Here is a 14,706-nt window from a genome sequence, read left to right on the forward strand (position 1 = left end):
GGAGATAACGGTCTTTCAATAGAATGCCGTCTCTTAGGCAAAAACAGACAAAAAAAACACCACAGAAAGGGAAAAAAACGCAACAAAAACAACGAACGAGTTGATATGTTAACGAGTAAAATATACAAATAAAAAAAAATATGTAAATCAAGTTATGTAAATATTAGAAAATAATCAAACAAAAATAGGCGGCGCATCTGGCCAGCGTCCCCGTTACTAGGCCAAATATGAATGCAGCGAAACCGCGCCTGGCCAGGCCAGGCTTGAATTTCCTTACTCAATATTGGATGAAACCACAACTTTCAAACAAGAAATGATTGTGATTGGTTGGCAGATCTATAATAAATGTAAACCCCGATAATAGAATAATGTATATGAGTTATTTTTTGTTAAATCACAAATCAGTTTTACAGTTACAAATCCTGATACACACACACACACACACACACACACAATACATATGAGATGCTTCTCATCCCTAAGGTGGTGCAAAAGTCTGTGCACCTGCAGAAAAGATTTGTAACTGTAGGACAACTTTTTGTGCGTAGAATATTGGTTTGTAGTTGTAAAATATTTTTGTAATGGTAAAATATTTGTAACTGTAGGATGATTTGTAGCTGTAAAACCGATCCTTACCAGTAGAATAGATTTGTAAGTGTAGGATATATTTGTAATAGATACAATTACTTGTACAGATCATTTTTACTGATACACACGTACAAAACATTTGATTCTGATATTCTTCCATACCTGCCCCAAATAAAGGCCTGTGCTTTGCTTTGTAAAATATCACTAGGTTGGAAAACATCGGAAAAGGTATCCTTCGCAATGGTTAATGGGTAGTTAATGAGTAGTTCCCTCACTCTGAAAATTAATATTAACAGTCCTGCATCTTCACCTTTAAAGTGTTTCTTGCACAAAATCAAATGCTAAATGTTCATGATTGACCCTGTAGTTGGAGTCCACACGTTTTATATAATTCTGCCGAACAGTTGATTAAAATTGTATTGTCACGTTATCTTTTTCCCCGTCTGGAACAAATGTACTGTGACGCTTCCAATGTCTCATGAAATTTGACACACACACCACATAGTGAGTGCCTTGTTGGATGACAAAATGTCACAGCTTGCAGGTCCGAGTAGTTTGCAGCTATTTGATTTCTTTTTTGAAATAGGAAAATCAAATTTTCATTTTGAAAACGGTAAAACAAGAAATGGCTTGTTATCCGTTCTGTGTTTTGACAATACAAAGGAATAAAAAATGGCACAAGTATTTTAATTTTCCCATTTACTTTAATGAGCACATTAAATCAGATAATGGGTCACATGTCACCCTCTGTTTGTACTCAAAACAAAGAATGGGCCATTTTTCATTTTCCAATTTCAACACACAAATTGTTTTCCGATTTTGATTTTCCCATTTCAAAACAAAACTTGTATAGCTGTGAAGTACACAGACCCTCGCAGAACACTCATTGCTGCTTGTGGCTTTTTAAAAATAATTTATAGCCAAGTCAATCATGTCAGTTGTTGTTATCTCAACCAAAACTCAACTTTGCTGGTTTACCCATTTCTGGTCACCGGACCTTTAAACTAGTTTCCTGTATAAAATCCCTGTTGAGAATATGTATAGTTTAATAGTTTACTGTGCTGTTTCATTTGTAGCTGCATGAAGAGTTTGAAGGAGCCTCTTCTTGGAGTACAGTTCACTGATCCTGACCAACTTGAAAATTCTTTTCTTTGCGAGTTTTCGAGAGAGATCTTGGTAAGAATCATAAAAAGCTGATCAGATATACCTTTTATTATGTAATGATGGGGACTGTATGAATGTTAGGGAAAGTTAAGCTTTTTTCTCACCAATCTGCAAAAAAAATTCTTACCAATAGCTTTTTTACTATGTGTTCCTGTAGGTGTCTAGTAACACTTCCCAATTTATCCACGGCCAAATTTATCCTCAGGGAAACACCTGGAGAGCCCATCAAGTTTGGGGTGCCCAGAGGGTCTGGGCGAAAATAATGAAAACATTTTTTTTACCAATATTAGCTTTTGAGATGTCTATCTAGGGGTTTTTAGGGGTGCTGAATCTATCCCAGCCATTAGTTTTGAATAAAAATGACTCCCAAGTCCATATAAATTCCATAACAAGTGGTTTTATTAAACAATTACAAAATTGTGATAAATTGTGAGGTGTTACTAGACACCTATAGGAACATAGTAAAAAAAGCTATTGGTAAGAATTTGCAGATTGGCGAAAAAAAATACCTAACTTTCCCTAACTATGACTGCATATAGGAGGACATCTCCTGTCTATTTTATTTGACTATTCAGTTTTTTAGATGTGATGGGTGATCTTGTTCTGCTCTTCAGGTCATCCTCTGTGGTATTGGGGAACCTCTTCCAGAACTTTTGTGCCATAAATTGCTTAAGAAGCGTGATGTCCCTGGGTTCCTTGAAGAGGAAGTCAGATACCCTAGGGAGTCATTGGCCAATATTGCATACCTACTATTTGTGCACCACATTGGCATAGAGACATTCCCTGTTGTTCTAAGGTAAGCCAGTTACTCTACTTATGTGGGATTCAGGGTCATGTGTTGGTTTATTCGTCTTTTAAGTATGCTTGTGTGTGATCTATGGAAATATGAAAATATAGGGCAGTGATTTGCCAACAGTAACATGAAAAGCATAAAGCACAAAACCACCATGGGGGCGGGGGGGGGAGTACAAAACAATAATACCTCATTTCTACTGCTGTCGGGCTCCATAATTCCTCCTCCTCTTGATCGGTAATGTCTGTGTCGCTATCGCCTTCTTGCAAGCGTGACTCGGCCTATCATCCTCGGCCCAGCCCGTGGTGGAGATGGAACTCCCTCCTCAGCACGGTGGTCAGTCACTCTTTCTAATGTTTTTGACCTGGCGTGTGGTCTCTCCTGATTGTGTGGTGATTCTGGTCTCCCCTGATTGTCGTGGTCAGAGTCATCTTGTCTTAGTAGAAAGTTGGACTCATCCAGCACTGTCTGGCGAAAACACACCTGCTGCAATATCTTTTTCTTCAACTTTTTCATTTTCCCCTTCAGCACCTGAGAAGTGTTGCCTGTAAAGTTTCTGGGAAGTGACCTAGCGAGACTGCCACCTACTGATAAACCCACGAAAATAAATGGCCTGGTTTTGACCTGACGTGCATGCGTCACTGATTCAACCCAAAGCGGCAACCATCAAAAGCCGAGTTATGATAAAAATGTCCAGATAAAATGTCCAGATTTGTTTTCATGAGTTTTCGATCGTCATCTATTTCAGTTCTATTCATTATAGAGTTCCCAAAATCACACATAAGGTATGTTGGAGTGTCTATTTTCGTAATAATAAAAAAAAAGCTAAAGACGCAATTTTACGTTTTTGGTACTCAACACATGGGAACAAAAAACGCAATATTGCGTTTTTGGCACTCAGTGTTAATAACCTTTTGTAATTTTGTATAACCTTTGTTTAATTAGGGGTCCCAGCACTGGGCCTAACCCTAAAAAAATGCAGGGTTTTTCCTAAATAACTACTTGAACCGTGGCACTGAGGATGACAAAAATGTTATGGTATGTTGGTCTCAAGGGCCCGCATCAACCTAGCCCATAACCACTCATTTGTAACCCCTAGGCAACAACAAGAAACAGCAAAGAAAACACTTTGGCCTTTGACTCCGGGACTAAAAGGAATGTTTCAGTAACTGAGTCTCAGCACAACATAAAGGACTAACAACCATTTATCAGTCGCATAAAATGTATATGGTTAAAGAATGTAATCTCAGTGAATTCAGTTGGTCTATCATAAAAAGCTTGAACATGGATTATTCTGTTTCTTTTTGGCTTTAGCCCAGTTTTCATTCTACAGTGTAACATGGAATATGTCGAGCTCCTGCTTAGTAGGTATGTCTGACATAATTCCTTTTTTGTCAAACAGCCATAAAATGTCCATGTCTTGGTCTTTTTCCACCCACTCCACTCCAATCCACACATTAGCTTGGTATTGTAGTCTAAGAACAGCGTATGTTCTTGTGCTCCTGTAGTTCAACTGGTAGAACAAGGATCCCACACACACAGATGTTTTGCAAAGGGTGACTGATTGTAATTCATATTTATTGATTTTGTGTTCCAGTGACATTGCCATTAAATTGTATGCCAGTGTGATAACTTTAATTCTTTCAACAGAACAGAGGAATCCCATCTTCAGAGGGGGCTGGTAAGCTTATTAATATATCTTGCTGTGCTCTCTTCATTTCCCGCCTTGCTAAAATATTAATTACCACAGCTAAGAAAAATAGAAATATGTTTATATAATGATCCAGCATCTCATGTCGTGGTTCGAGAAGACCAGCTTTCTGCCCCTCTCCAACCTCAGCAGCTGCCATCCTTATAGATACAGCTCTTTCAGCTCTGAATGCAACAAAACTCATTTGTTTCTTTTCACAATTAACATTATAACTAGCCTGACGTCATCATACCCAATTTAGTTAAAATCTGAGTCTGAAACTGGTCCATTGGGACGTGATTATGAGGTGTGTTTCAACAGATACAGTGGGGAAAATGCCTCTGCACTCAATTGGATAGAAAAAAGGCAATTAAAGCCCCCCTTGGTAGGACTATATTTCCCCCTCTGCTGGAGAAGTTGTGCATTATGCTATTTCAAACTGTGGAAAAAAGTAACAATAAAGCACATGGATTTGTTCACAAGCTAGCGCCTGGGGACGCTAGGAGGAGCGGGGAATGTCACCATTTTCACCAGAACAGGTCATTTAACCATTCAAATGATTTCTAAATGGGTTTATTAAGTTGAAATAGTAGCCAAGTCCTCCTTTAAAGTTGCTCAAAGCGATGTACGCAGTTTCTAAGCTAAAACATTTCTGTTACATACAGCAAACATCACCTCACCATCCGCTAGCTGCCTGAACAACATATCAAAATGCAAGAAAGCTGTTTTCACTGGAGTTTTTCAACATATCCACTGTTTTCAGAACTAATTGTTTTCAACAAAACAACCTCAGGCCAAACCACATAAAAAATATATGCTTTTTTTTTTTCTATGTGTAAACAGAGTCTTAGAAGCCAAATAGCCAGCTTGCATTTTTGCATGTTCCCTTGTTTGTTTGAAGTCTCTGATTTATACCCTTCCCCAGCTGTTTTTAGCATTGGTATGAACAGAATTATTTTTAAAAACGTAGGAGGGGATAGCCTATATCGAATAGCCTACGCTGCTACACATACCGTAAACGTGGTCTTAGATTTCGCTATCATGTGTTGTGCAAGATATTGACAGCGCAATAACTAAAAAAACACCAGAAAACCATTTTAAGGCATTTGTGGAGAAGAAGGATGGTTCGGGTGTTCTTCCTACAGCTCATGGTAAGCTGTTTCGTTGCTGTAATTGGTTGGGTCTATCCAATTGAGTGCAGAAGCATTTCTCCCCTGTATCGGTTGAAACACACCCTATAATCATGTCCCAATGGAACTAACCTGACTCCACCAGATGGATGCTTTGCATTTGCTCTGCATGTCCATCTGGGAACTTTCTGTTGGAGAACTTTTGGGAAGGATCGAAAATACTGGTTAGCTGATTGGATAAACAATAAATGATTTGTCTATCACCACCTATGTTGGTTATCGACGGGCCAAATCAATCAATCAGATGAACGAAGTGTTCTTCTAATGCCTTCGTTTAACATAGCCTACAATTAAGTTAGGTAACGTAACTAACGTTAACGTTTTTAAACTTACCATTTGTATGTGACATGAACCTCATCAGTGACAATCCCCACTAAGTTTTCAAGGTAGGCCCTACACTTCTGAAGAAAGTATTTTCCTCCATTACGGACTGGAATCGGCCGTGGAGGATGTCGGTGTCGTTCATTCCTTCCAGCTGCATGGCTGAGACTCATAGCTTCACAGCTTCCCCAGGAATATTTTCTAATTTGGATAAAACTTGCGTGATGGCTACACTCACTTCATCTGTGGATGCCGTCATGTTGTTTGTTGCGTCACACCTAAACCCACACCTAAAGCCAACGCTGATTGGCCGTTTGTTTGGCGAACTGCTCCAAATGTTCTCTATTGGAATGATGCCAGACTGATCTGCAAGTGGAAAACTGAAGCGTGAGAGATCAGGATGGTCTCACGAGGCTACAATGGAACACCCTTAGACTCAAATTCTGACTAGAATTGAGAATGACGACGTCAGACTACAGTTAGTTGCTAGTCTCCACAGATTAGTAGATGAATAGTTTATGTACCTTCTTGTTGCACTATTGAAGTGTTTGTTATATCCAATGATCAAGTATAAAGCCTGAAATGTCTCACGTTTTTCCTCCTCAAGGATTTGTATGAAAAAAGTCTGGTCAGAGTAGAGGACAACAGTTTGTCAGTGGAGCTTCTGGAGCTGAAAACCTTTGTCAGTATACCACAGGTAAAAAAAAAACATTAACTCTATCTTCAACCGTCTCATTACTGCTATAGTGTCTTAAATAAAATGTGGTGCTTTCTTTAAGAATTTGGTGAAAGTTATGACGCAGTGTCCTGTCCACCGTTTGGTAAGTAAGATGTGTGCCTGTTCTTGTGAGTTGAAAATATAATGTAAAAATGTGTATGGGTAATTCTTTTTTGTTTTCCATGCTAGTAAAAACAGCAGTATGACAGATATTATATGACCGACATTGAGCATATCTTTTTACAGAGAAGTAAAGGACTGTCTGTGTTCCAATTGAGCATCAACAAATTTAACATTGAGGCCAAATACAAGTTTCTTAGGTAAGTGCACTAAATTTCATTGTAATAGTAACTATTACAAAAATAATCATCAACATTGTTTGTCCTATTTTGTTGTGCCCCCTTGGTAACCATTTTCAGGCTCTGTAAAGTTCTGCTGTATAGGCTCCACCATCTGTTTGTTTGTGTGTGTATGTGTGTGCGTCAGAGGAGGCTCCTTATTACTGTATGGAGGAGGTTTCTCCTCAAGCCCCTCATTGAAGTCCATTATAAATGCCTCAGACGCCAGCGGCTTGTGAATCACGTCGTTTTCAATGGCCAAGGGAGGAAGCTCCTCCGTACAGTAATTTTCAATTGCGATAGGGGGTGCTGTTTTTAGCAGCAACGGTGAACCAATGCAAGAACGTTATCTGCAGTCATACAGCTAAGAATCTTTCCTTGAACGGAAAGCTTGTTTTTTGCTTGTGAAATAAAGAGTAGGCTACAATGGAATCCGAGGACAATGTCCATTTTTTATACATTCAAATACAGTGCGAAGGTTAGGATCAAGGCAGGAAGACCAGTTCCAAAAATTCATATTCTAAAAAAAGATGGTAAGGCTAGTGTAGGCTACCTAAATTTACATTTATTTACATTTATTAATTTATCCAAAGTGACTTATATATTTGAATTATATTAAGCCCATTGTCCCTGGACCAATGATTGCAAAGTTAGTGCCCATCGTAACAAAATGCTGGAAAAGTTGTGTAATGATAAGAAAACAAAAGAAGGAATGTTTGACAACTAATTAGGGTAACTGGCAACACGATTGGGTATGAAAAAGAGCATCCCAGAGAGGCAGAGATTGCTTTTATAAATAGAATGTTCACCTCTGTCTACAGTTAGCTTTGGGTATCTAAATGACCAATGAAAATATGTTTAATCACGTCATCTATTTAACATGTACCCTCCACTAGTAGCAGTACTGAGCATGAATTGGACTTTTCAGCATGAGCCTGTCTCTCTCAGCACCTACCATCATATCACTTTGTCTGCTGTCCACCGGACTGTTTTTACAGGCTATATTAGTTATAGCCCTTCTACACAATCTGGATGCACCTGGATGAAGATGCGCTCTCCTCGCTTGATTGTCTGTTCCCCTTCGTCATCCGACATTTCATATATTAACTCAAAAGTTATTTTAGGGAAATCAATCTCCATTTTTTTCTCCAATTGCCAAGGCTACTCGCCTTTTTAAATTATGAGAACTTGAATTTAATTTTAATTTAACAGTTATTGCTACATTGTGTCAAAGCATTATAGAATCTTCGCATTGTATCGGGGACTGATTTATTATTAGCCGTGCAAAGTCTGAGTTGAAATGTTCATGGAACCAATAAATAGTTCCATAGAACCCAACTGTTGTATAAGTAAGGGATAATGGACGACACGGTGGTCTGTTCACAGAAGTTAATGCACGGTCGAGGTTGTAAAACGGCCAAGACGCGAAAGTGCATTAATTTCTGTGAACTGACCACCTTGGAGTCCATTATCCCGCTTATTCCACTGTTGCCACTTGCGTTGTGTTCATTTCCTGTTACAATTTAAACGTTTTAATCGCTAAAACTGTCTTGTTTGTAGAACTAATTTCTTCCGACACATATCAACTAATTTCTCAACTTGGAGGACTAACTGCCGTTACTAGTTCTAAATGGATGGTTGCTACAGCCAAAGGCCAGTCGTTGGTTCTATCTCTCCCGTTGCTCAGCTCGGATGCAATGTGATGGTTCATTTAAACTTCACAACGACTTCGGCGAATTAATATACAAGTGTGATACGGCCAACAAAATGGATCTACTTCATAGGTGTGCAAATAACATAAGGTTAATGGTCGTTCTAAATTACGTGGGAAATTCAACCAAGCAGTGGAATAATCCCTGTTATATATTGTTCTTAAAGTATATTATGTCTTTTCTGTTAAGCAATTCTATTACGTTTACATTTTTGTCTTTTCATAGTCTTAATATTTAATAACAAGCAAAATTACTGCACTGTTCAATTCCTGCACTGTTCACTTTTGCACTACCACCATTGCACACACTCTACCATAGCACCTTAACATGGTCAGTGCATCACATGGTCAGTCCATACCAGACCTTTCTAATCACTTCACATGCTCTTTAATTTTTACAGTTTCTGTGAGTTGTATGTATGGTGGATATATGTGTGTGTAAGTGTATTTGTTGTGTCATGGTTGTATAAGCTACATTCCTGCATAATTGTTATACCAACTTCCTCTGCAGGTGCATGTTTAAGACAAGTCACCACTCTGGAGTAGAAGGTGTAGTCATCAAGAACATTAAAAATCTGGTGGACTTCTCCTTGAGGGTAGGACCAAGAGAAACATTTTAAGTATTTTGGAACCGTAATTATTCATGTACAGGTGCATCTCAAAACACGTATCACACATAGAATATTGTGTACATTTTTATATATATAATTTATTTTAAATGTATTTTATTTTAAAAGTGAAACTTTCATATACAGTGGAGGAAATAAATCAATAAATTGAGGCTATTCACATGAAATTTTCACCAGACATTAGTATTAACTCACAAACATGAAGAATTCACAACATTTAACTCTATAAGTAAAGACTCCAGAAAAACTTGGAGGCAGCAATTGTACAATTGTTTTTATCTCATGGTACTGGCAGACCTCATACAGTTGAAAGAACGATGAATGGAGCCATTTTTTCTGGGAAATTCTTGCCATCCACCGGGATGATGAGACATGGGTGGACCTTTCAGCAGGACAACAATTCAAAGCATACAGCAAAGGAAACTCAGTTGGTTTCAGAGAAAGAAAACCAAGGCCCAGTCAATCACCTGACTTGGATCCAGTTGAACATTTGTAGAAGGAACTAAAGACTAAGGATTTACAAGAAGGCCCCTGGAATCTTCAAGATTTAAAGACAATCTGTTTAGAAAAATGGGCCAAAATCACAACAGGTTGAAAATCACTGGAATAAACTAATCACTGTTCCCACTAGTGGGCCGTGAGAAACTGTCCAATTTCACTTAATCGGTCCAAAAACTTTTATTATTTAGTTGTTGCAAATAGTAGCCTAGGCTATGCCATTGTTGAGCACCTGTGCCTGCAATGTAGTGACTTAGTACATAATAAATACTCTTCATGTCAGAGATATAGATATATAGATCAGAGAAAGCGCTGCCATCATGGTGGGTGCAGCAATCACTGGAGGCTAATGGAGAAACAGGTGTCTCTGATTGGAAATCAGAGAGGTGTCACTGATTGTCGGCAAGTGTTGCCCATAGACAGTAAGATGTTTGCCCCCAGCAATATAAAGTTTACGTAGTAGGCGGGTCAATATATGAAAAAAAAAAAACACCTAACCTCAAAACAATTGATACAAAAGGTTTTTCAACTGATTATGATACATTTAGATGTACTTAATAACATATTAAAAATCTAGTAAAATCTAAAGCATTAATCAGCCTAGGAAAGTGTTTTTCGTGTTTAATCAGATTTAGAGGTCACTGATTCATATATGTCACACTAAAGTATCAGTTCATAATTTTCAAAGACTTGTCATTTTCAAGATGGCATCCAAGATGGCCACTAGAAGCTAATTTTGGCTATGAAGCATTATTCAGCCTAGGAAAGTGTTTTTCATGTTTTATCAGATTAAGAGGTCACTGGTGACTCTTCATCTCCACCTTTTTTAGTGTTCTTAGGACCTGAGGATGCATGATGTTTTCTCTCTCAGTGTCACCATGCCTTCAAAACCTTTCCCTTCTGTGAAACATATGTCATTCCCGTACCGCTCCCTTAGTTTAGCTTTCAGATACTGATTACTGAATGGAATGGAATCAAATACTCTTTCATGTTAGATCCAAGTACAGAGACAGTCAACTGTTCTTAATTGTGTGCATTTCTGCAAGACACTCCGCTGTTCGTTTAGAAGATATGGGTTACCTTGCACTGCTGCCTGTGGAACGTGTCAAAATGAACGATGTGACAATCCACACAAGTTCCTTTCAGAGGAGTCAGAGGATGATGAATAATGATATAATAATTATTTCTGATCTACTTATGCATATAGTTTAAGATTCAGTTTAATTAGCTCCCCCCTAGTGATAGATGCCAACAATTATTGATCTACACAAATATACAATGCATGCCTATACAGTACATGGGTCATGGTTCATTAAAGTCATAAAACAGCCACTTACTTGCAAACTCTACTCTACATATTGTAAAAGCATATACCCTGTACATGAACTATAACATTAATCAACAAAATAGCATTTCCATCTTCCTCCACACCAAGCATAATACATACTCTATTCTGTATAGGCAAATATAGTGTAAAGCAGATACATTTTGGCATATACAGTCCAGGGAAAACAAATGAAACACCCTAAAATATATTTTTTCTGAAAGCATATAATCTGTAGATAAGATATAGCACCATTTAAAACATATCCCATCTTCCTCCATGAATGCACAATACATTGCCCTCTATTCTGTATAGGCGAATCTAGTGTAAAGCGGATACATGTTGGCCTCTTTTGTCCAGGGAAAACAGATTAAGCATCCTAAACTATATATTTTCTGAAAGCATTTAACCTGCAGATGAGATATAATACCAGTTAAGACATGTCCCATCTTCCTCCATGCCATGAACAATACATTGCCCTCTATTCTGTATTGGTGAATCTAGTGTAAAGCAGATACATTTTGGCATGTACAGTCCAGGGAAAACAAATCAAACACCCTAAACCATATATTTTCTAAAAGCATATAACCTCTAGATGAGATATAACACCAGTTAAGACATGTTTTATCTTCCTCCATGCCATGGAGATGGTTAATAATCCTGTATTGCATTTGCTCTGTATTAAAACGCATTGATTTTAATTTATGGCTGAAAAAGGTAGAGCATTGAAACATTTTCAATTTTAACATTTAAAATCCTATTCTTGTTTAATTTGACCATCATTTGATATCAATTTCACCCCTGTAGGCTGAATAGTAATTGAGATATAGCCATTCTAACCTGTTGACAGCCATTTTTGCGGCCATTTTGAAAATGACCCCTTTCCCAAGGTCAGATTTTACTAGATTTTTAGTATGTTATTTAGCATGTCCAACAGTACCAGAATACATAAAAAAAACCTTTTGTATCAATTTTTTTGACGTTGAACCCTATATTGACCCGCCTATAGCCTGCCCCTAAATTCGCCTTATTCACCCGGCGGCCAGAACGAGGCTACAGGTTACACTTGCATTACACCTCAGTCCAGCAGATGGATACAATGGATAGGCTTACTTAAAAAAGAAAAAAAGCAGACACTGAACTGAACTGTAAACAAATGGAGAGACTAAATTGTCATTATTTTTGCTGTATTAGGCTACAGTGTGTAACTTTGTTACATTTTTGGTTGGTGTGCCACAGGATTTTTTAATGTAAAAAATGTGGCTCAAAAAAAGTTGAAAAACACTGGTTTATTCACACAGAAAATGTATTGAAGCGGTCATTTGAAGGCTTTGCCACAAAGTATTTTAATTGGGGTATTTTTTGTCATTCAATTAATTTATTTATGGACTTAAATGTTTGGATTTTTTATTTGTGTGTATTTCTTGAGTTTATACCAAAGTCTGCTGAAAATGTAATGTGAATAGCCTCATTGGAAATATATATTTACTGAAAAAAATGTTGACACGTTCAATATTTTCCCCACTGTATTCGAGATTCATCACACAAAGTGAAATATTTGAAGCATTTCTTTGTTTTAATCTTGATGATACGGCTCTCAGCTCATGACAGTTATCCAGAAGACACTCACTGACACCCTCCACAAGGAGGGTAACGGCTTCTACACACAGTTGCGTGTGTTGCAGTGCTGGAGACACATCCCATTCACTTTACATGGGCTCACGTCATCCGTTGCCGAACTGAATTGTGGGTCCGTTGCGTCGCGTTTCTCCCGTCGCTCACGTTGAGAAGTTCAGCTGTTGCTGCACCAACAGGCAGCACCGGCCAATCAAGCCAATCGACGGACCGCACCAACCAATCAAATTACGGTTATACTTCAAGTAATTTGCATAGCTACCGTCGGGAACACCCACTGGCATGCGTTGACGGAACGCAACTGTGTGTAGAAGCCGTAAGCCACAGAAGGTCACTGCTGAGGGACTGGCTGTCTGGCTGAAGGACTGGCTGTCTACTAGGGCTGCACGATTTGGGGAAAATATCTAATTGGGATTTTTCTCAGATATTGCGATTGTGATATGATTGAATGTCAATGAATTGAAAAGAGAAAAATGAGGCAGATTGCCTCCATGCCACATCACATTCATTTATGCAAAATAAACCCCTAATAGGTATTGAGTGCATAAATTGACTTTCAAACTAGTTAATTACTTTTCAGAAGGTTGACATTTCTTTATTCTAATATTTTGAGATACAGGATTTGTTATTGCCATGAGATGTAAGGCCTATTCATTCATATCTATTTGATAGTTTTCCAAAATGAAGGTTTTGCTTTCACAATGCTAGAGCATAATTACCATATCTTTTAAAATAATGTGTCATATACACCATGGTCAATATCAGTACAGTGACTTCTTTCTTTCCAGCCAGGAAACGAGAATATTTGGTTCCGAGGAATCAATTTTCTGCCTTTACTGCGACTGGTCCTGTGCCTTCCACAGGGTCCCGAAACAGATTTGTTGCAAAACCTGGACAGGTGAGATGGCATTGCAAGACACAGTTTTCATGAATAGATGTGCATGTTGGGACTTTTAGGTTAATGTACTGACAATAATTCATTCAATGTATATAATTTAAAAGGATAATGGAAGCCCTAAACCTTCTGCGATATTTGCTAATAAGAGACAAAGAATGTGACAATGAGGTAAGCGCAATATATGATCTATAAAAGCTATTGGTGTGATAAGCAGTGCATCAGAATTTCCATGTGAATTGTTTCAAGACGGGGATATGGTTGGAAGTGCACACAATTCACGACCGCTTCATGAAGCCATTACGCCTGGGTCTGAATATGTCTAAGGCTCATTATCAGGCAGAGCTGAAAAATACTCAAGTAAAGGACACAAACAAAGGTGAGATGCTGTGAAAGATAAGCTTTCTTAATGAAATAATTGACAGTATTTTTCACATTACTGCATTTCCATGTCCCATTTCAGCTGAGTATTTGTTTTCTTAACCAAGCTGGCTGTTTATTACTCTGTCAGAAAATGACTCGGGAGCCGTCTGCACGATTACTGTGGGAAATGAGATTCTACCAAATCTTACACCAGAACTACAGATTCAGGTGATTTGTGGTTAAAATATGTAAGATGTGATGCAACATTAACCTGATTTTAAGGGACATGTCAGCAGGGCCAAACAGCAGGATGCAGTCATGAACAATTTAAGCATTCATGCTAACTTCTCAATCTAAAGTATTAACTTGGCATACTTTTTACTTAGTATCCAGTGATCCAGTTCTCACACCTGAATTGTTATATAGTATTGGACGCTAGCTTCTTGTGGCTATATTTTTGTTATTGTAGTCAGTCTTTCAACATATTTTTTTTTAAGTGTACAGCTGAGTGACAATGAAATTTAATAACCTAATGCTCTATTGTCCTAGGCTCTTCATTCTGCCTTGTTTACGTTTGAATTGATTGAGAGTGTCCTGGTGAGAATTGAAGAGATTATGGAGACCCTACCTTAAACTGTGGAAAGAGGCCATTAAAGCCCAAGAATCACATTATGATTAAGGTTTCTGGAATGGAACAGAGTCATAAAAAATAAATGTTATGATGTTAAAATTCCAAGTGTTTTCAAACTTCACCGCCCCATAATTTACTATCAGGTAATTTGTTAAAATCTGAATGAAGAACCCCTGGTAAATTCATTGTGATTGTGTTAATAAACATTGTTACCAAGA

The 14,706-nt window shown here is 38.0% G+C and overlaps 1 protein-coding gene across 5 annotated transcripts in view; it reads left to right on the plus strand.

Moving 5' to 3' along the window:
- glmna (glomulin, FKBP associated protein a) overlaps positions 1 to 14,706 on the plus strand; it is a 40,059-nt gene extending 25,353 nt beyond the window's left edge. For all 5 annotated transcript variants that reach the window (XM_042109407.1, XM_042109392.1, XM_042109401.1 and 2 more), the window contains exons 7-19: positions 1,665 to 1,764; positions 2,367 to 2,548; positions 3,860 to 3,913; positions 4,196 to 4,226; positions 6,354 to 6,443; positions 6,526 to 6,567; positions 6,711 to 6,784; positions 9,025 to 9,109; positions 13,388 to 13,497; positions 13,602 to 13,665; positions 13,744 to 13,873; positions 14,006 to 14,085; positions 14,407 to 14,706. In XM_042109407.1, the coding sequence (XP_041965341.1) occupies positions 1,665 to 1,764; positions 2,367 to 2,548; positions 3,860 to 3,913; positions 4,196 to 4,226; positions 6,354 to 6,443; positions 6,526 to 6,567; positions 6,711 to 6,784; positions 9,025 to 9,109; positions 13,388 to 13,497; positions 13,602 to 13,665; positions 13,744 to 13,873; positions 14,006 to 14,085; positions 14,407 to 14,490 (1,126 nt within the window). In that variant the 3' untranslated portion in view covers positions 14,491 to 14,706. The remainder of the gene's footprint in view (positions 1 to 1,664; positions 1,765 to 2,366; positions 2,549 to 3,859; positions 3,914 to 4,195; positions 4,227 to 6,353; positions 6,444 to 6,525; positions 6,568 to 6,710; positions 6,785 to 9,024; positions 9,110 to 13,387; positions 13,498 to 13,601; positions 13,666 to 13,743; positions 13,874 to 14,005; positions 14,086 to 14,406) is intronic.

The sequence above is a fragment of the Alosa sapidissima genome, chromosome 1 (genome assembly GCF_018492685.1).
Source record: "Alosa sapidissima isolate fAloSap1 chromosome 1, fAloSap1.pri, whole genome shotgun sequence".
In the NCBI taxonomy this organism is placed as follows: domain Eukaryota; kingdom Metazoa; phylum Chordata; class Actinopteri; order Clupeiformes; family Clupeidae; genus Alosa; species Alosa sapidissima.